Source organism: Argopecten irradians, chromosome 6 (assembly GCF_041381155.1).
Source record: "Argopecten irradians isolate NY chromosome 6, Ai_NY, whole genome shotgun sequence".
Lineage (NCBI taxonomy): Eukaryota > Metazoa > Mollusca > Bivalvia > Pectinida > Pectinidae > Argopecten > Argopecten irradians.
In genome coordinates, this window is record NC_091139.1 from 1,014,794 (window position 1) to 1,037,634 (window position 22,841).

The window sequence follows — 22,841 nt, forward strand, 5'->3', positions numbered from 1 at the left end:
CGATCTTCGTAAATATGTGTATGTATCTTATGTAAGACTCTCTTGTCTGAAAATAGCCAGGAATCTTGACTGTTTAAAACAAGAAAAGGTTTCATGATTAAGTTTAAAAAGAACCATATATACGTGTATGACACGATGCGAAGCGAAAAAACAGTTCTCTTTTTTTTCTTTCTTGAAAAAATGTCCTTTTTTTAATTAAGCACTATATTTAAGAAATAATTAATATTTAAATTTTCACTACAAAGTGGGCGTCTGAGTTTTAAAATCTTTTACGATCTTTTTTAAATCGGTATCAGGTTCAAGTTATCATTATGTTAAAACAAGGACAGGTAAAACCAATAGGCAACGTTAACCCTAATACAAAACAATGTATATATAGTATCAAGTATATATAGGGTAGCACGTTTGTGACGTTTTTTTCAAAATTCCGGTCTCGTATACTTAAAGAGATAAAACCTAGGTAGAAGTAAGTAGCAATAAATATTTCGGTATCTTATCGCTGTTGAAATTTGGTAGACATTCCCCATGAAATCGATTGGGGGTTACAATACAGCAGTGATATCGACACAGGTAGTAAATCTTCCTTACCCCATATCTGAATTCGGCACCCTATCACAGATATAAAGTACACTAAGATATGTATGACACTTCCTGGTTTATGTGTAGGCGCAGTTTAAATCCAAAATGGAGACGAAAAGGATTTTGGAAGGGGAAACAATTTTAATCATGTTCTCTCTTTTTGATGTAACCATGTCTGCAAGTAAGTAGAAATTCGCATGAAGAATTAATGTCTTAACAAAGCCGGTATAACAACATGGGTGTATGTATAATCAAATAAAAAAAAATACAATATTTACTATGAAATTGAGAGATATCGATATAACCTTGATGGGTATATGTATTTTTTCTATTTAACTCCAAGATCATCAATTGATCATTTGTACATTGCAACTTATGATTAGCAATTTGTTTCTTCTGTATTTGCAATTTTCATACGTGTCTGTCCCTGGATTGTATACTGATTAGAACGTCATATGTTCGTGAGCGTAACATCAAACTATTTTGAGAAATAGACGTAGAATTTGTTCACAAAATGTATGTAGGACTTAAACTTGAACACAATGATCTGATGCCTATGCGGCGAAGGAAATACACCGTTTTATGCAGAGTTCGACAATGAGTAGTATACAATAGAGGGTAAAGTAAAAAGAATAAGTGTTTAATAAATAAATTATCTATCTGATAGGCATCGACAATCATGTATCAAAGTATGATTTATAAGTATACCATTACCATTGCAAAAGTACATTTAAATCGCATCGGGCCATATTCATACCGAATCAAAGCGGATATAAATGGGACAGAATCAAGTCACACGAGTTATGGTTGCTCAATATGGAATGTATGTAACACTAAGTAATTATAAAATAAAAAAAAAAACTTGCTTAAGCCTGTCAACTTGTAAAACACAACTCACGAGTGTCAAATAAATTTCATATTCATTAGTCACTCGTTCAGTAACATCTAATACAATATTCTTATCATATTTTGTATCGCTTCTTTTGCGAAAATACTATCAAGCGTTAAGATAGGAATCTATGTATCACCCATTTCAACTGGACGTCTTTTGTTCATGCAGATATAAACAAAATAATATCATGATTTTACAAATGAATTTCACGTGTCTTGAAATTCGAAGATGAAATACAGGTAACATATGGTGATTATATTATCATATCATGCACTTGATTAATGAATCAATCACAGTAGCTTATTGTCCGAAAGACATCACTTAAATCTAAATGTCGTGCAAGACATTTGTAAAGTCTTTAGTGTATTTTTCACTACTAAACGCGAGATGTCTTTTCTTTGATGTAATCTATCAACGGGTATTTGTAGTCAATTATGAGTAGTCAACTCTTAAAATGTATTTATGTTATCAACTCTTAAATGGGCTGAGTAGCAGCTCTTAAAATGTTTTTTAACGGAATTCAAATACAGTCATGAGAGTGTGTTGCATTGTATTTAATCAGGCTATACACTAATAATTCAGATTCTACAGCAAAACGGAACATAATTACCATACATGATTGAGCTTATGACAACTACGTTGTAAGAAAAACCAGGGTACTGTTGCTAAAAAAGTGATTAGCCGAAGGAACTGCTCTGGTAAGGTTTCAGTCTCGTTAAAGTCTCGTTTCAAAAAATGGTCCTGTTTGTAGAAAATTGCCATAAAGAAAATCTGTCAAATAATCAATATATACTTCTTTTATAGGCAGAATTGTTTCAACACAAATTTTAAGATATAACAAAAAATTAGATGCTATATTAAAAGAGTGCATTTCCTGCACTTTAATGAATGGTAAAAATTGCTATTTGTCTTAATTTTTGCAGAAAATCTTTTATGATGACAATATCTAGCATTTACTGTGCTGTTATTATTTTCTAAAAGAAAACATTAAGTTAGCCGATTTCGCAAATATTCATACTCATTAGGCAAACTAATTTGAAAGATATTACTTTAGTGTGTCGTGTATATGGCCAAAACAGTGAATTTCTAGTAAAATCATACTTTGAGTCAAATAGCTATCTTTGATTCCCAATATCACACAACCATAATATTCTATTTCCCTTTTCAACTTTTATTTAAGCGTTAAATAAATTGCATTCTTGGGGAATATATGGTCCTATTATATTCCCAGGATTCCTGGGAGAATTATAGGGCCATAAACCCCTTAAGAAGGCAATTTAATGCTGATATTTCCGTTTTCTGTTATATTTGACCCAGCATGTAATATACACTGCTATCATTAATGCACAGCATTTTCTTGTGACGTCAAAAGTACATACGTCATCAGAAGTCCATGGAATAAAAACTCATAAAATTATCAGTAGTCTTCCAACATTTTAATCAGTGTGTTGCATCTTCATATTCAAAATACAATCGGAGTATTTTTATTCAGGTAGCATGCAAGTACGCACAAAAATGCGCATTCCGTCATTACGTCATGACGTCCTTCAGAACGACGTCACAATACATGTTAAACATATCACTACACCAACGGTTATAGGAGAATTATGATCTCACAAATTCCCTTCTTGGTTGGTAGGGTTATATAGTGTCATTCCCGAGGAAATGGAAATATAAATGGTATCAACTCCTACATTTTCCACAATATACATGATTGTATATTAGAAGACAGGCTAGTCAATGGAACCTTTATATTTCCACCAAAGCAGATACTTCATCTAATGATCCCATATGCTGCAAAATACGAACATGTATCATATCTCAAGTCTTCGAGAGGGTAAATTGTTGTTAAAATGTGGTTCGCTTAATCATCTTTTGAATGACTGTATCCGTATTGGTAGTAGTTTACAATATCTAAATATACTGGTGAAGTGTTACGTTATACAGTAAATTAGTATTAAGTGACACTGATGTAAGTAAAAAAAAACACATAGATGTAAATTACATATCATTGCAGGTACATCGCAAACAACTACACGAACAGTTTCAATTTGAACGTACAAAGTACAAAATGATTGATTAATTATATGTCTTGTGTTTTTGTGTCATACTTTCTTTGTTATTTAACACTGACAGGAAATGTAGCCGTACGAAAGTCTGCCACCCAGAGTAGTTCAATCAATGGATGGGGAGCAGACAAAGCTTTGGATAACTGTACAGATACATTTGTTGCCAGTGGTTGTTGCTCACATACCAATCCTACCGGTTACATGAATGCACAGTGGGATGTTGACCTTGGGCAGCTTATGACTATTAACGATATTACTATATACTACAGGGGTAAGTGCAGTTAAATTGTTGCTATCTTGGACAGTTATTAACCCATATGATTTTTTTTCTGAAATGAGCGAAATATGAACATTATTATAAAAAGTGTTTCTGTAGAGACAATAACATGACAAAAAAATCATAAAAAATCACAGCATCATATGCTGATATCAAACATACATGGATATGAACTATGTTGAGTCTGACTGTCAAGTGACTGATTATCTATCTATACAAATGAATTTTTAACAGCATATTATGTATAAGCCACTGGTGGTTTCCTATTACGTCAAGCTCTTTTGCAGTCTTGGTCAAGAGAAACAACTAACTGAATTATTGCTCATATTCGTACACTGCATGTAGATCATTAGCATTCCACCTGATGTCCTCAATGAATATGTTCTCTTTTTCCTCACCGACTTTCTTCTTCCTAATGTCTCCCTCGACACTGCCTCCCTTTTGGACTTTCTAGGTTGAGTGTTCGCTCCTTTGAGGAAAGTTTTGGGTTCTCTCCCCTGGCCAAGACACACCGTAGAGTATAAAGATGGTCGTTTTTTTGTCATACATATGCAATTTACCAGATACAAGAAGTTTTATTTAGTGTCGTATATATACAATGAAATACCATTAGCTCTGTAGAGCAATTCTTACGACAAACAATGGTATAACATTTAATAACAAAGAAATTGTATTAAATTTAATGCAAAATATAGGACAGTAAAAATAATGTCAAGTTTTAATAATTAAAATATATCACAGCGTGCAGTTACAAAACAAAAAACATTATATACTATATACTTACTAGGGGACTTATTAAGAAAACAATTTAAAGCTAAAAATGATGCTGCAAACATGGAAATGTTCCATGTTACATACTACAAACAAAACTAAACAAAACCGCAACAAAAGCTCGTATACACAGAATACATGTTAAAATTAGCATAAAATAAAATAAATGGAGTACATTTGTAATACATACAATGTGGATAGTATAAAAAAGGAGGAAGAAGAACGCATAAAAAACAGAACTGGAAATGAAATAAGACAAACAAAGCAGACACGTGACAGAAGAAAAGAAAATACACATTTTAGCAGTGAGCACTTAACAAGGTTTTGAAAAAGAAGGGTTTTACATGTGGTACATGAAATAACTCTAAGAGTAGAAACATGTATATTTAATTAGGGTATAGAGGATCAGGAAGATTTATAGGGGAATAAGGGCGTAGCCCGAGCCTCCTTTACCAATCATTTGGGGACATTTCTCTCCGAGGTGCGATAAAATGCATTAGGGTTCTCAATTAACAAAAAATGCATGTTATCTTATTAAGAATTTTATTTCAATCTTAATTATCTTTTTATGTTATATATATCATTTTTACCGAAACAAATGCATGGATAGGAATATCATTTTGCTTTTAACAGGTATATTTGCGAACAGATTTGCCGGGTATCAGCTTTATGTTTATAATGTCACGGGTATTCAACCACACAAATGTTACGAGGACACGAGTAGTGATGTTAGTGAGGTACAGTTGACGGTGACACATCCGTGCCCTTATGTAGCTCACCATGTGCAAGTGTACAACTACAGACACTATCCGAAACGTCATGAATGGTATAGTGAATATGCAGTACTGGAACTTTGTGAGGTACAGGTGTTTGGTGAGTATGATTATGATACATATAACCTAAATATAATTGCTATGTTTATGTTTTTTTTTAAATATATCGTGTTCACCTTTTTAACCGATGTACAAGAAAATCTGAAATACAAATTGCTCCCTGGGCGTAAAAAAAGACAAATTATGAATAACAAAATAATGATATTGCAAACCGAAACTGTGTTTATAAATATCTGGAATAATATCCTAAATAATACCAACTACTATTGAAGCTGTAAAAATGTATTATCAACAGATATATTCAAACATACATATATATGTCTTCCTAACACAATAGGCGGTGTTATTCAACTCTCAGAGTAATCAATAAACGATGCAGCTGTTGATTAACAATTTTTATTAAACCACACGTGGTATAAACTCTGTACGCATTCTAACAGGCTGGCGCGGTGAACTTTGACCTGACTACTTATTTCTCAATGTCACGTCATCATTAATCAATGTCATCAATTATCGATTGACGTCATACTATGTTGTGATCGCGGCTTGCATTGTCCCTTGTATTGACGTCAAGACTGCTGTTGGAAAGCGTACAGTAGGCCTATGTGACGTGATCGTTGTGTCAAAAACGTTACGCGTTTATGTGTGGTATAAAAATATGTAACTCGCTTTGGCAGAAAATGATCTTACTGATGAGTTTGGTAGATTAAACCATTCTAAAACGGACTTGAATTTGATTACAATGGCTTGATGATTATTTAGCGGGAAGAAGACGGCCTGGTCATACCGTGAGCATATAGTTTATATAGTCCAACAATGAATCTCTTATTGTTATCTTTGAAAAAAAAATGAATTTAATGATACACCAAATGAAATATATTTCCTCTTAAAATTGTATTCAATTACAAAAAAGAATTATTAATAGATATTTTGCAAAATATGACTTTTGAATATTAATTAGAGCCATTGTGCTGAGGAAACAATCGCTATTGCTTATTTGCATATCTCGGCAAACAATAAAGGCCGATTTTATCTTTAATAAGTACAAAAGACACTCGCTGAAGCTCGTGTCTTTTGTAACTTTTGAATATAGCTCACTCTTGTTGAAATCAACCACTCGTTGTGTAACCTCTATTTTTACCACAATAATTTGTATAGTTTCACTCTCAGTCCATTGTATAAATATGTAAGATGTTGGATAAACATATTGATATTCCACTAGTAACACCTTTTGTTCTTTTACATGCTTAATTATAATTGCCTTTTTGCGGTATATCTTGTTGTACAAGGACGCTGTGGTGATTCCGGTAGAATAAACGCCCCTAGACCGGATCTTAATTAGGTTACTTTGGTTATGAGGATGTAGATGTCACTTTGGCGTAAAAAAATATCCGAATATAGTTCATTAGTTTATTGTACACAAAATCTAGATTCAAAAAGCTGTTCGGCAAGTAGGAATGAATGGAACAATTGTAAAAAGGATTTGTAAATAATACATTCTTTAAGCAATTAAAATTTTTGAATATTGATGGATGCCTGATTGATATGATGATATCACTACATATTATTTGCATATATCGGGAAATAACGTTATCTTATTTTGGCCTTCTTGTTGATTATTTCATTGTGGTAGAAACAGGTCACGCAAATAGGGGTTGTTGAACATGGAAATCATTTCATCTCGTTCGTTATTTTTTTTTAAATACAAAAGACACTCGCTAAAGCCCTTGGCTGATGTAACTTTTATAAAATATATCACTCGTGTAAAATAAATTCAATGTACATCGACCATTCGTTGTGTAACCTCTATATAGAAGTTACATGGCCGCCAAAACCCCCACCAAATATTTCTGTACCTCAAGGTATGTCTATTGTTTTGGTATTTTCCAACAGGATGTCCAGCAGGAACTTACGGTATCGGTAACTGTGACAATACGTGTTCCAGGGATTGTTATGGTGGTAACTGTGACGCTACAACAGGCGCCTGCTTCTGTAAGAAGATTTATGCCAAATGTGTAAAATTGTGCTAAATACATAGTTTTAGAGCGCAAAATAGGCCTTATAAATAATAGATAACAATGTGAATTTGAACATAGGAAATACATTATGGTATTAAGCATAATGGTATAAACTAATCGCAAATAATAATTTTATCAAAGAAAATAAGAGGTACTGATACTCTGGAGTAGTAAAAATGACTGTCCCTATAATTAGTATAGTTATTAACTTAAAAGTTCAATAACTTAAAGAGGAATAAACAATAGCCTTGCAATCCAAAAATAGCCTTTTTATTAAAAATGCCCTTTCTATACAATGTTATGATCGACAGTGTGATATAGATATTATCGCAAACTTTTAAATTAATGAAGAATTTCACGTATCATTATTTTTTTTTTATTCATTTTTACGCTTCAAATGTAGAACTGTGTATCTTTTCTGCAAAAAGGTTAACAATTTGATACTGTTATTTGTTTTAAGGGTAAGAGGCCTTTCACGATTACCATTACTAACATTTTGGTCGTTATTGCTATCTTCACAGATTGTGTTTCTCAAAGGTACGGTAATAAATGCGAAAATGACTGTTCCATAAATTGTCAGAACCAGGTTTGCGACAGAGATACCGGAAACTGTAACGGTAGGTTTATGCAAATAATAAATGGTGTTATCTGTTTTCATATAAAGCAAATAGTATCCTAAACCAATAATTTACTGTTAAGTGACTGAGTGCTTTTATTGATTTTCGGAGCATTTGTACTTTGTGTAAAATGTTTATGTTAATTTTGTGTTATCTTGATCATTATTAATTTGATATAGAATTGCAAACGCCATTTCATTCTATTAATTCCAATAGCACTGTTTGGCCCCGGTTAACTGACACAGTACAAACATTAATTATAATTTAAGCCATACGATGACTTAAAAACCATATTTTTACAAATTTTCATCTTTGCTATATGTCATAATAAGGTTGTTTTGTTTCATGAAAATGACGTGTTTTCTTAGAAGGCACTGCTTATTTTAACAATTATCAATGCCGTAGGATTGTGTTACACACGGAAATTGGTTACACAGTGTAATATGACTGTTCTAGGAAAACTGTATAGACCAGGCCTAGATTTCTCGAAAACAAAAGTGCAGACTTAAGTCAAAACTTAAGTTTTTCTCCTTCTGTAAAGTTATATGAAAAATGATGACTTAAGTCAGTTTTTGACTTAAGTTTGTTTCGAGAAATCGGGGCCAGCTCTTGTGAGCGAGAAACTGGTACCTGCAATGGTGAGCTTTGCTTAATCAATACCTATGTGGAATATTTCAAAATAATTATTTTTTATAAAGATATTTCTAGGTTAAAATGTGTGATACTCTATCTGATTAATTTTACAAATTGCGCATGTATGCAACTTAATTCACTTGTTATGTGATTTGGGATTGGCAACGTCGTGATATGTATGAAACAGAGACAGTTCTTAGATTGAATTTAGCTGAATATTCACTGCATAATATATATATTTTTTTTCTGCCAATCCAATATTTCTTTGAATTGTGAATCATCTCATCAGATTGTGTTCCCCAGAAGTTCGGAAGTAAATGCGATGAGTCCTGTTCTGTGAATTGTTTAAACCAACTTTGCGAGAGAGACAATGGAACATGCAACAGTAAGCATAAATTCAATATAAAGTACCAATACATGTTATAAACGCCTTCAAGGTTATGAGAATATAAATGTTTTGTCGGAAACTATTATCATGTTGTCTCAATGAAACAATTGTTTATTTCTTATAAGACTAATTATTTATTATTCAGTAGATTTGTGATGTGAAAGAAATAAGCATTAACGAGTCAATGACTTATTATTATTGCACGCTTGTTCTATTAAAAAAAAGTAGTAGTAAATGTAGATACAAAGTTAAAATATATTGTAATCGAGTCAGTGTCTGCTTCATGCCTACCAGATTGCATTGCTCAGAAGTACGGCACACATTGTGGTAATTATTGTTCTGCAAATTGCCTTGAGGAAAATTGCAAGAGAAATAAGGGTATTGTTATGGTAAGTAGTCGATTATTGTTTGTTTATAAATATAGTATATGTGATTACAAAAACTGGCATTGTTATGGTTAATATTCGATTATTGTTTATATATATATACCAGACGTGATTACAAGATTACTATTTGTCATCATAATTCGAGTAGCAGAAGGTATACACCTCATCGACTACAACTATTATTAACTAAATTAAATTATGATTGATTAATGTGCTTCGCCAAAAAATAATTTTGCAAATACTACGTTCAACTCGATATTGTGTTGAACCTGTAATGAAAGTGTTTGAACCAAATTAATAATTTAGCAATATACGCGTTATTACAAATTTCAATAATACGTGCGCCAAGGATACCGGACACCGCTTTGATGAGACGTAACTTTATATTGCACATAGTTAAATATTAAGGATGTGTACTAACAGTGACAGTAAACAAGTATAAATTAATTGTTAAAAATACTGTCTGTTTCCCTGTAAGAAAAGGAATGTGATCACCGTTTAATGATTACTATTGACGATTCGATTGGAACTACGTTTTCATATAATTATATCTTGGGGAAAAGGTATTGGTTATTTAATTCTATATGTTGTAAATTTATTTATGTATGGATATCCCTCACAGTCTCTTTCTTATTAATTCATTAAGAACGAGAAATGGAAATGTCAGGGAATATACCCATAGATAAATTATGATTTAAACAGGCTGCATCGATGGCAAGTATGGTACTACATGTGACCAAATCTGTCCTGGAATTTGTAAGACGTGTACACAAGACAATGGCGATTGCATCGGTGAGTTTATGTTTGATTGGTCTGAGATCTGAATGAATTTGTGTAGCGCTGATAATGATTGAACATTTTCAAATAAGCGAATCTCCCTGTAACGACCAATTTGATTGGCTCAGATATATGTTAATATAATACAAATGACGTCATCGGTTTTGATACCGTCTGCCGTTTATGATTGACTGAAGCAACAACTAATAATTTCAATATCGACATTAAATTTCAATAGAATGTTACCTGAACCAAATATATCAATATCACCAGATTGTGTGTATACATTATAATACAAATACATCAGCTCAAGAACCTTACGGCGAATGGTAATTACATATTTTAAAACTATATTGTTTTACGCTTCATGTTAGGGACATATTCATATTTGATGTTTGTTACTGCTATTTTGTTAAAGTAAAGTTACATCTTATTTATTTTTGTTGCAATAGTTAGAAATTATACTTACTTATCAACGCATAACTTCACTGCCATTTATATTTTTCTACAACACTGTATATCAGTGTTTCATAATGTAAATCACAAGTGGAATGATTTGAATGTAAAAATCTGCCGTCCATGTGAATTACTTTTTATAGAATGCACAGCAGGACGACACGGGACTAACTGTGAACTAGAGTGCCCTAACAACTGTCAGGCGGACTGTGACAAAGTTTCTGGATACTGTGCTGGTGAGTCTAAACAATACGAATTGGTTGATGTCGATAAGCAAAATTTTAAAAATAACGTAGCTCTTCGCCTAGCCATACCCATCTATGGCCGAGGCCCGGATAGGACATGATTCAATTAATTGTCCTCCTTTGTTAAATTGTGTTTGTTTGATATGTAATATGACATATCTACATGCGTTTGACTGCTGCATGCGATAATGGATTTCACGGCAAAGATTTTCATTGACATGTAGCAGATGTACAGAATGCCATCAAGGCAATGGTAAATGCATTGGTAAGGTCATTTCTTATCATAATAGGAACAGGAAATCGACATTGAATAGATTATGCAGGCTGCTATGTAAATCATTTCGTATATAAATCGGTTCTTATTATGTTCTTACATCTATATGTCAATAGATAACGTTAAGTTTACACTTTTTATACTATAAGTGAGTTGGATTTATTGTCGTCATTTATATCTCAGATAAATGACATCATTCACTTTCAATCATGGTTTCTGTTAATAATAGCCATTTTAACACGCTGAGCACATCCTTTCCAAGTCATGTATACATGCATAAATATCATTTTCTGTTGTCTGGACAGAATGCGTGTCAGGTTTTTACGGGCAGGAATGCAACGTGACATGTGGTCATTGTACTAGCTGCTATAGAGTCAATGGTTCCTGTCTATCATCGTGTGATGCTGGTTACCAACGTGAAGGCCATTTCTGCAAAATAAGTAATAATTATTTTCCAAATATATTTAGCTACAGAATTAATATGCAGACAAAATGCTCTTCAAAATATAACAAATTAATACTTTATTAATAAATATTAATTTCTATAACTAATTTTACTTAATGGTATGGTTCAAAAATTAGAAAAGCAGATTCAAATACATCTACATCAATGTAACGACATATACAATTTTTTTGGTTTGTTTTGCTAGAGTTTAATTTAAATGTATTTCTTTCTATATCCTAGCCCAGACACCAAATACTTCAACAGATGCAGGCGCCATAGCAGGGATAGTTGTGGGGGTGCTTGTTGTCGCTGCCGTTGCTGTCGTTATTGTAATCTTTATCAGGAGGTAACACATATACCATAATGGCTATAGGACATTATCAACACTAGGGGAAACCCGATTTATGTGTTATAGTTTTGTTTAGACTTAGATGGATATCAATGTATATTATGATACGAGTTACGTGTGCAGTTAACAAACAAAACAAGGTCAGAATTTCTTTCTTTTCTGTTTGTCGTTTAAAGATTTAAAATCAAATTTTATTCATAGTTCATTTAATATACAGAAGTCTTCTCACTCAGGGGGAAATTCAGTCAACACACAACCAAACATGTATATATATAATGCAATTTCCATACTTTTACATTTCATCATTTATCTTTTTGCTTTATTTAAATGAACACATATCCGTATACACATATAATGATGCCCAACTACAAAAGGAACCGGACTAAGTATATTGCCTTCATTTCTACAATTTAATATTTCTATTTTTATATTGATGTTTACATCGGATTTTTTTTTTTTTTTTTACTTGATTTTTTTTTTTTCGGCTGATTTATGTTTTACAAAAAACTAAAAGATGAAAAAATGTCTTATATTCAATCCAGTGACGCATGATCTGTTCCAAAACCGTAATAATATTTTTGTTGGTTCGTATATTGATACGGAATGATCAATATATTGGATAACTTATTATACGTGCATTGAAATAAGAAGTGGAACTTTTTAACGAGCACCAAACTCAACTATGTTGGGTTCTGTGACAGTTTAGTCCATTGACTGTGTATTGATGTTTTTATGCCTATGATTTCTACAGACGGCGATTCGCTGCTGGTAAACAGCAATCTAATAGTACCAGCAATGTTAACAAGGGAAACACTTACATGGAGCATACCGAAAACGGGGATCAGCACATGAAATATAGAAAAACGCAGAAAAAGGTTCACAGAAACACACCAGGTAACACATGTCATTATGTGGCTAGCCACATGGTCGCTACCGGCGACTGCATTAACACTAGATCGATAGTTATTTCCAAGGCAACCCATTATTTCAATAATTATAATCTAGATAGTGGTTCCCCATCAAGTGATTTCTGTTTATCATATTCATCAAACTCTCGTTAGTTAATTTTTGAATTTTAGAAAGGAACGAGTTTTAGCTAGCGTCTTTTGAAAATTTTAAAATGAACTAAGGAAAATTCAGATAGACATGATAAAATAACAGGTACGCGTAAGGACACTTATTTATCCCATAACTTAACTCTATATTTATACCGTTGTGATCATTCCTCGTCTTCACTCATGGAAACTTATCACCACACAATGTGTTATGATATATTTCCGCCGTAAAATATAATGCCTAAATAGAGAACCAATATTCTGTTTTTGATACTTTGAATATGTAATTACCTGTTATGCAGTAAATACAATGACACTGCACTATAAAATGTAGTCAAACGTTGAAAGCCAATCGGAATCAAGAGATGTAAGAGTTGACCAATCAGAGGCACCGTAGATGTTTACACACTGAGGTGTGTAAACATAAACGATAACCAACTGCTATGAAATTGATCACAGTTATGTGATAAAGGCGCCTCTCATCATATATGTATAGTTTAATTATGAACGGATATAATTAATTCAGTATCAAGAATGTATATGCAAAATTTGGCTAATTTCGTGGTGGGTTGATAAAAAATTATACTTTATTAATTACAATTTATTTTTTAACTATGCACCATGACTTAAAAAGGATGTGTTCAGTTTGTAAAAAGCTTAACAATGATAGAAAGCGAATAATGTCATTAATTTTAGATATCAATGATGGCAAAAACTTAACATCATTTTTAGTACAAACGGTTATCTGTTAAAATTTATATGCAACAGCACAATAAGAAAAAACTCTTTAGACAAAGATGGGACTAAACATGAACCAACATTTAACAGCGCCATTAGATATCTGTCTAACTCTCCGGTAATATTCCTGAACTGTGGCTTTCTATATACGAGTTACTTCCCTTGTCACTCAAGCATTGTGTCTTTAGCTTCCTTGTCCGGTTCGGTTTGAATGATTTGACTAAATATGATCCTAGCTAAGTTTATTTCTGTTATAACATAAATTACCTTTTATTGAAACATATTATGTTTTACATAAATCGGCCTGTAGGAAAAGCTATATAAAACCTCTCCAAAAACATGAAAATTACAATATCATGTCTCAGACTTAAATGAATAGCTTGCCTTTCGACAGATCCCGATAGAGATCACACAGATTCCGCCCATGTTTATCTAAACATCGAGGAGGTCAGCAGGAAGTCTGGACCTGGTGATAACGTCTACTACAACAATTCTAGTCCTTTGGGGATCCCTATCTCTGATCTCAAATCAATGGTCAAAACGAAACTACAAAACAAGGCAAAGGCTTTCGAAAATGAATACAAGGTCAGTTCCAATGTCTACAACATCGGTTGTTTGTTTCTATTTGATTTTCCAAACAACGTTTTGACTTTGATTTGCCGAAATGTATATATTTTTGCCATATTTAAAATGTTTCCATGGCAAATTCTTCTATTTTTTTCCTTTGTATTTTTGCATAATGTAAGGATGTTCAAGAGCGTTAAGAAAAAGTTCCCCATGTATCACCAATCAGATACAAGTTACTGAGCCTTTATAGGGAATTTTCAATTATATATTAATTGATATCACTGCCATTGATTCTATTTTATGAATTCGAAAAAGAAAAAGAATAGAAATGAGAATTGGTCTAACAGATTTTAAAATGAATATCTTGGATTTCTTTGTTATAGTCTATACCATCTGGGGCTCTGCACGATCACAACATTGGCAAGCTTAATCAGAACAAGGCAAAGAATAGATTTAAGTCTACGTTCCCTTGTAAGTATAGATAGGCAAATAGATAGATCAAAAAAGGACAATATATATATTAAAATTCACGTTCCCTTGTAAATGTACCAAGGCAACCAAGAAATATCAGAACAACATAACAGATGTAACAAAGTTTACTTTTATAATATAAGTTTAACAAAACAAGCTCAAACCAAGACAAAGAATATATATAAATCCGCATTCATATTTCTATACATCGTGTAAGTATACCGAGTTCAGCTAGATCAGAACATGTTCACGTTTCCATTTTTTGTCAAATAAAAAAATCCATAATCGTCATTTTTGAAAACATTTAGATTTTTTAATATGTTAATCTAGTTAGCAACTTAATTTGCTGTAAGATTGTATGAATTATCTGACTATTTGTTCTTATGACTTTTTCGTTTGTATCGTTTATAACTTTTATTTATTATCGCATCTGTGACTTTCCTTTTCAGACGACCATTCCCGTGTAGTCCTTGAAACAGTTGGAAAAGATCCTCACTCAGACTACATTAACGCCAACTACATCGACGTCGGTTTTGCTTACTTTAATTTTTATTTTGCTACTTTATTTGATGGAAAATGCAGCTTACCTGATCTTCGGAAGTGCATTGACTTTTTGATTTACTTAATAGGTTTTAAATTACACTGTTTGACAATTTTATCACATATTTTGTTTTTCAATATCAATGAAAAATGTTGTCTTGCTTTATGTTTCGAAATAAAACTGATTGATTAGTTTTATTTTTCATTTTTGACAAGTTTAACAAATTCTTGTAGAGAGATATGATAAGATATATTTTCAAAAATTCAATTTTGTTCAATTAGTGTTATACATTGTGCTCGATTGGATTGGATACAATACTAAATGCAGTCTATTTTGCAGAGTGTAACAAAGTCCGCGGAATATATTGCAACACAAGGTAATACTGCATATATTTTGTATGCACAACTGTAACTTTTGCGTATGCGACATAAACTATTCCTTATCAAACAGTCACAATTCCATTATATATATATATATATTTGTTTTGAAATATGAAATATGGTTCTATTAATCGGGACATCTGAGGGATGGGGGATGATGGAAAAACAATTCAGACGTGATATTACATGTTACAGGACCACGACCCGGTACTGTTAACGATTTCTGGAGGATGATCTGGCAACTCAACACAGGAAAAATCGTTATGTTGACCAATCTCATAGAAGGAGGCAGGGTAGGTATAAATCTTAGTACAGGAAGATATTTTGATATTATTTTATTTGATTTTTTTAATTGCATGTTTGAATAAGATTCGGTAATACTCGATCAAAGTTTACACTCAATCATGTTATTTTAGCCGAAGTGTGACAAGTACTGGCCAGATGAAGGACAACCGCTGACCACAACAAACTTCAACATCATACTGGACAGGGAACGGTCATATGCCTTTTATATCATTCGAGACCTTACTGTTACAGAGAAGAAGGTAAACTGTCCATTGAACTACATAATATATAGCTTTTATAAATAATACGTAAACTACAAAACATATTTCGCCTCGCACTTTCACCTTTTTTCGTCTGTAAATACCTTTTGTCCCAAGCAGAAATTTTAGTTAAGGACTACAGTTGGTAGGTGTGTTACAAAATTGATATTTGATTTGTTCTAATATCTTGCTGTGGTAATATCGCGACAATTTGCAGCATATATTATATAATTAGATGTAAATCAATTTGAGTAAGAGTTAGGTGGCTATGATTTGAAACATCGCAAGACCCATTTGCTGATCACTTTAAACGATACAGAACGTGTTGGTTGATTATAATTAACAAGTATCCCTGATGAAAAAAAAATGATGAAGTTATTGTGATATATACCGGTATCTTATACCATATCAGATATGTTCATATGATTTTGAAATTCATTTGTAGTATCAATTTCCTTTGTACCTATTAAACGCCTACAGTTTTAGATGTTAAATCAATACCAATCCATATTATTCTTAAAACAGACGAAGACAGTAAGACAGATACATCAGTTTCATTACACCACGTGGCCAGACCACGGGACCCCTGACCCAAACGAACTCATCGTCTTTCATCAACGCGTGAAGAACTACGAGGCTAGATTGACTGGAAAAATGGTTGTCCACTGCAGGTATTAAGGAGGACTTATCCAATAGCCATTATCTATATATGTCGTATTGTTGTTTTCTTTGCAATTTCAACAATCTTCTATGCCATCAATTGATGTTTTCATTGCATTTTTTTATATTTTGGAAGTGAATTAAGATTGTTATAGTGCTAAGGATTTATTCACTTCATTCGAATTTTTTTGACAGTGCTGGTATTGGTAGGACGGGAACCTTCCTGGCTTTGGACGCTCTCCTGGATTATGGGAAAGAGACTGGAAATGTTGACGTTTTACAGTACGTTAAAACCATGCGGAAGGATAGAGTCAACATGGTTCAAACTGCTGTAAGTTACATGTATAGACTGAACAGATCTCAATTTATTAACAAGTTCAAACAGACGATGCCAGTTCTAAAATATTGAAAAACAATCCTTTCCATTTGGTAGATTTTTGTAAGCAAATAGATTGATATAACAAATGTGTTAACAATTGGTCAGGGACTCGTTCACATCCTTCAGCTTTTGTAGACGGTTTACTGGTGCCTGTTACTAATCTAATATTTCTCGTAATCTTCATTGGAATCCAAAATGAATTCGCGTAATGCCTCCTTCTCATGCATTCATATATGCATTTTAAAATAATCTCTTTAAATTTGGAACTATAAAGGTTACCTTTATTTTACATCGATTGCAAAACAAGATATACAACTTATGCAAATCAAGTTCAATGGCCCGGATGTAAAGCCGCAAGGCCCGCATAAACATCACTTGATCTTTTCACGTCCGTGTCAAGGATCGAACACCGGTCGGCTAGGTAAAACCCGAGTGACTTATCTATCACACTATCCGATGAAGCTAACTCGAAAAATAACTTCAACATTTGTATCTTGAGAAAATAGAGTAATTTGCAGTAATTAGTAAATGTTTCATAAAGAACAATTTCTCGCCTGTATACCAAATACTACACTTAATATTCGTCGTGTTTACCTTCAAGGAACAATACATAGCTGTACATCAGCTCCTTATAGAAGCCTTCGAAATGCCAGACACTCTGATTCCAAGAATGAAGTTCCAAGGAATACTTCGTGCTCTCACCAATGGTGGTCCTGCCAATCAAACAAAGATCAGAAAGGAATATCAGGTAACATAATAGTGTTATAGTAATCAAATGGTGAAATAATTGGTTGTTTTACACACCAGGATGTGATGGTCGGAGAGGAATTGCTGATTAATCTAGCTAACCATTCAGCCATAAGGCATATTTGACATTTATATCACACTGGGTTATCCCAGCAATAGATAGCAATAGACAAAATCACGAAATATAACAGGACACATTGCAAATATCACTAGCATTAAACATGATTGGTTTTAATTAAAACACACTCGGTCATAATCCTTTTTTTAATTCAGCTGATACAAAGTACAAAACCAAATTACAGCGAGGCGGACTATAAGACAGCCTTACTACCGTCTAACAAGATGAAGAACCAGACTCTGTCCGTTCTAGCAGGTAGCTTAACATTCTACACTAAATTAACCAGCCTATACTTATAATTGATTGCATAAAAATGTGAATATTAATGTAATAGTGTTATGTATCAAACGAAATAACAAAAATATATATATATCATTTGATTTCGACAGTTATATCGTTGCATAGAGCATACAACGTTTCCATATTACAAAAAACATTAGTTGAAAGGTAATATTAGAAACTATCTAAAACTGTATTACTTGCTTTTGTCATTGTAGGTGATGATTTCAGAGTATATTTGCTTTCACACGATATTGATAGGACAGACTATATAAATGCAGTGTCCGTACCTGTGAGTATTTTAGGCGATGTTTAGTGTGAATGAAAACCATTATATTAGGTGTCCGGATCTATTTGTTAATATGAATTGAAGCGTTATTTTGAGCTAATAAAAATCAATTATTGATAACATAAAAGTAACATATTAACATCATATAACGTAATGTCCGTCGCACATTTCCAGCGAAACGTTATTGTTGCGTTCGGATCTTTGGTTTTATCTTTCAATTTTCAAGTCTTACACCTCCAAGACTGGGTACATCGTCACTCAGACTCCCCTGGAGGACACCGTGGTGGACCTGTTGACGATGATAATGGACCACAACTGTCAAACACTCGTGGTCATTGACACGGACGCCATTGTAAGTGTATTGTACGCATAGTGTACGCATAATATACTTTGTAAAACAAACTGGAAGTAACACTGCTAATGCAAATGTATGACCAAATGAGTATTTAGATGAATATAATATATGCAAAAAAAAAACAATACTATAGTCTTATGGATCAGTAAGTGGCATTATTTATACTACCTAGTCCAAAAGCAGACGTTGATGATTCAAATATACTTAACAATATTATAAATATCTGAATTATGATGTATGGATTGCTATTCGATCGTGAAGGATCGATATGAAATATCATTATCATTAATTTCAGAACTGGCTTCCGGATGAAAACTCCGAAGACAAATGGATTGGAGAGTTTAGACTGGAACGTAAAGAAGCAACTTCTACAATATCGAATGTCGATGTACACGATATCGCGATTGAAAGCGCAGTATGTATATGTGTACCTGCCTCTGAAATATAATATGGATAATAATAATAATTTCTTTTCCTAAATATCTTATAAACAACGGCACCGTAAAATGAAAAATGATTTATTCGTTTTTTCATGCTAATTTCAAACGCGTCATGACAAAAAAGTCGGTTCATCGGATCTTAAAAAAAAAGCTGTATCGCCTCGTATAGAGTATTCTAATGGTTTACACCTTCATTTGAACTAGTCTTACAACTACCGTTCAGACAGTATGGAAATAATGATGGTGGTACTATGAACATTACTCAAAACAGCTATTAATATTTCATGTTTTTGTCTCAACGTCTGAGTCATTATTCGTCACACGTGTATAATAATCAGTTAGAAAACTACCAACCGTTTTCGGCTAATTAAATATCGGCAAAATTCCTGCAGATTAGCTAAAGATATTTCTCAAACAGTTAATTGACCTGTGTCATGGTTAACCAATTGGATACACTCAATTTTTGTGCGCGCAATAACCTTATGAGTAGGAAGAATGTGTAATCGCGTAGGGTTTTCTCTTAGCTGTAATTTTGTAGCTCAAAAGACTTCTAGACAGAAAATGGTGTCTTCTTTATAAGGTATAGTAACCGGGGACGTATATTCGTTATTGGCGTTCTCTATGACATTATCAAAAAGAATTGCAATCAACAGACCTATGTCCATGTCGCGATTGTAATGTTTTCTTTATCACTACTACTGTATTTAATCATTGTATTTGTATGATGAAGAAACATCGTCTTTCTATACCGTATGGCTGTGGAAATCACACCGCTCGGGGGAATTCATGTATGTCTAACACACGGAAAAGTATCGGATTGGATGTTTATTAATTATTCTATTGGGTTGTCATTCCGTTGCCACATCGTCAAAAGAGGAAACGATTGAATTACTCTATTTAATAGACACATAAATCTTACTAATAAATCAGTAAACCTCTACGACGTTCGTTGTTTCTTTTTCAGTCGTTTTTTCTGTTTGTTTTGGTCGATTCAAACATTAATAGAAGATAGCATTTCATCTTCCTTATTATGTTCCCTTTTAGGAGAAGAGTTTCACTACCACATTTCGAGTGTTCCACATGACTGACTGGGATAGAGACTCTCCAGTCCCACAGGGTTCGTCAGTGTTGCTTCAGTTGATGGAGTTAGTTGACAGCCGACGTAAATCAGACGACACCAAAACAACAGTTGTCATGTGTCGGTATGTAATATTCACAAATAATAAATGATAAATTTGCGTTATTCGAAATAAAAATTGTTTGGCTATATTTTATTTTTTAAATAGTTAGCAACTTTAAATTCCTCTCATTATTAGCGAGTTAGAAAAAGTATAAATCATCAGTTAAATTGTTCTAAGACTCCAACGCACCATATTCCAGCATGCCATACTAATATACAGAGTTGAAGAGTATACTAAATTTACATGAATTACTGTGATGTTACAGAGACGGGTATTACGCAGAGTTTTATATTCTCCATATTAACTTATATAAGGAGCCGTGATAACCGAGTAGTGAAAATTATTGTCTGAAGTTTTTTCACTTCCATGTTTTCGTGTGAATGTAGAGCAACTGTCAGACGCTAACGCTATATTATTGTTATATTTGTTTAAGAAATGAATTTTAAAGGGCGTATAAAGAGCATGCCGGTTAATGATTTTAGGTCTACTCTCTAAACATTTTGAAAGGCTCATCGATATCATATACATGTAATTCATATCAGGGAAGAACAAATAAGTTTCTATAATGTTACAGAGATGGGTATTCCCAGAGTGGACTGTTCTGCTATATCAGCAATGCCAGAGACCAAATGAAGTGTGACGAAGAGGTGGATATCTATCAGATCTCACGTCAGCTGCTCGTACGACGTCCGGAGTTTTTAACCAATTGTGTAAGTAATTACATATATATGGTTTCCCAAGCATACAACAAATGGTATTTTCCTGAAAGGTTTAAAACTACTCTTTTTTTTCGGAATATATAAAAATGTTAAATAGAATAACAATAAAACATTTGCATGAAAATTCAAATTAATTACACAGTACAAACTGTACTACGCATATTTTATGAATGTTATATTGTGATTTTAGATGTCAATTTATTTATCAACTATTATATAAAGCATTCAACACAAGTTCCACAAGTTCATTTATATTTCTGTTCCACTAATAATAACACTAACATACGAGCTTTATGACTTTGCAGGAACAGTACCAGTGCTGTTACAGTATGATCAAAGACTATATCGACACGACAAATGTCTATGTAAACTAGTCATTAAACATCTACATGACTAATACTTTGGAATAAGAATACCATGAATGTCTGGATGTTACATATGGGTCAAATTCCATACTCTACAAACAAACTTCGTTTTACCAAACTTCATTGACCTGTTTATCATCAGCATTGGAATTCTAGATATCCATGTACAACGGAAGCTTGATTGTTTGCTAATCGTGGTTGTTCTTTCCCATATAGTGCTAAAACAAGTCTTGTAAGCCATCAGGAATTGAAACACAGAATATTAAATAATTTAATCGAATTGGGTTTTTTGTGAAATAGCGACGACAACTTATTTACGACCATGGCACTAGTAGCAGTGAATTGGAGTCTTGTTAATCTGATTGGCTAGGATATGATTCGTGATCTCGCTTAGAGGATAAAAGACCATAGTTAAGAACAATATTCATATTTTTTAAACAAATATAACTGCAATATTACAAAGACTTTGGTGCGTGTCAGTTGCTCCTCACCTGTATTAGAGTATTAAATTGTCTAACGATATATGCAGCGGTAATAACCGTCACATATGCGGAAGTGATTATCTGAGTGTAATAACAACAATTAAAACCATTGAAAGTTTATTTACAAACCAAACATATGCATAATAATATACATACAAATCCAACAATAATCATTATGTTATACAATTTGTACCAGGTGAGTACATGATTTTTACAGACGTAAGTATAGTAATGTTCTGTTTAAATCGATACACAATTTAGCAGGACATATCTGATAAATGTGTGTGACATGAGTTTTACAGATGTAAGCACCGTTATATTTTTTTATATATCCATACATAACTTTGCAGTACAAATATAATGAAAGTGTTTGCCATGATTTTACCGACGTGAGTACAGTAATGTCCTTTTTTATCCGTACATCACTTGGCAGTGCAAATTTGAGGAAAATATTAGATTAGTTTTACAGATGTAATTGCAATAATGTTTTTTTTTTTTTTTTTTTTTTTATATATATATAT

At 32.8% G+C, this 22,841-nt stretch overlaps 1 protein-coding gene across 1 annotated transcript; it reads left to right on the forward strand.

The window, feature by feature from the left end:
- The first annotated feature begins 466 nt into the window (after positions 1 to 466).
- On the forward strand, positions 467 to 22,832 carry LOC138324661 (receptor-type tyrosine-protein phosphatase epsilon-like). The gene is made up of 27 exons (XM_069269694.1): positions 467 to 760; positions 3,608 to 3,811; positions 5,222 to 5,461; positions 7,315 to 7,413; positions 7,961 to 8,056; positions 8,979 to 9,074; positions 10,166 to 10,255; positions 10,840 to 10,932; positions 11,521 to 11,655; positions 11,901 to 12,006; positions 12,761 to 12,903; positions 14,197 to 14,387; positions 14,753 to 14,840; positions 15,290 to 15,366; positions 15,721 to 15,757; positions 15,957 to 16,054; positions 16,178 to 16,306; positions 16,832 to 16,977; positions 17,162 to 17,297; positions 17,947 to 18,093; positions 18,366 to 18,465; positions 18,708 to 18,781; positions 19,005 to 19,130; positions 19,429 to 19,548; positions 20,618 to 20,775; positions 21,329 to 21,464; positions 21,779 to 22,832. The coding sequence occupies exons 1-27, from the start codon at positions 685 to 687 to the stop codon at positions 21,845 to 21,847; spliced, it is 3,210 nt and encodes a 1,069-aa protein (XP_069125795.1). The 5' UTR covers positions 467 to 684; the 3' UTR covers positions 21,848 to 22,832.
- Positions 22,833 to 22,841: the final 9 nt, after the last annotated feature.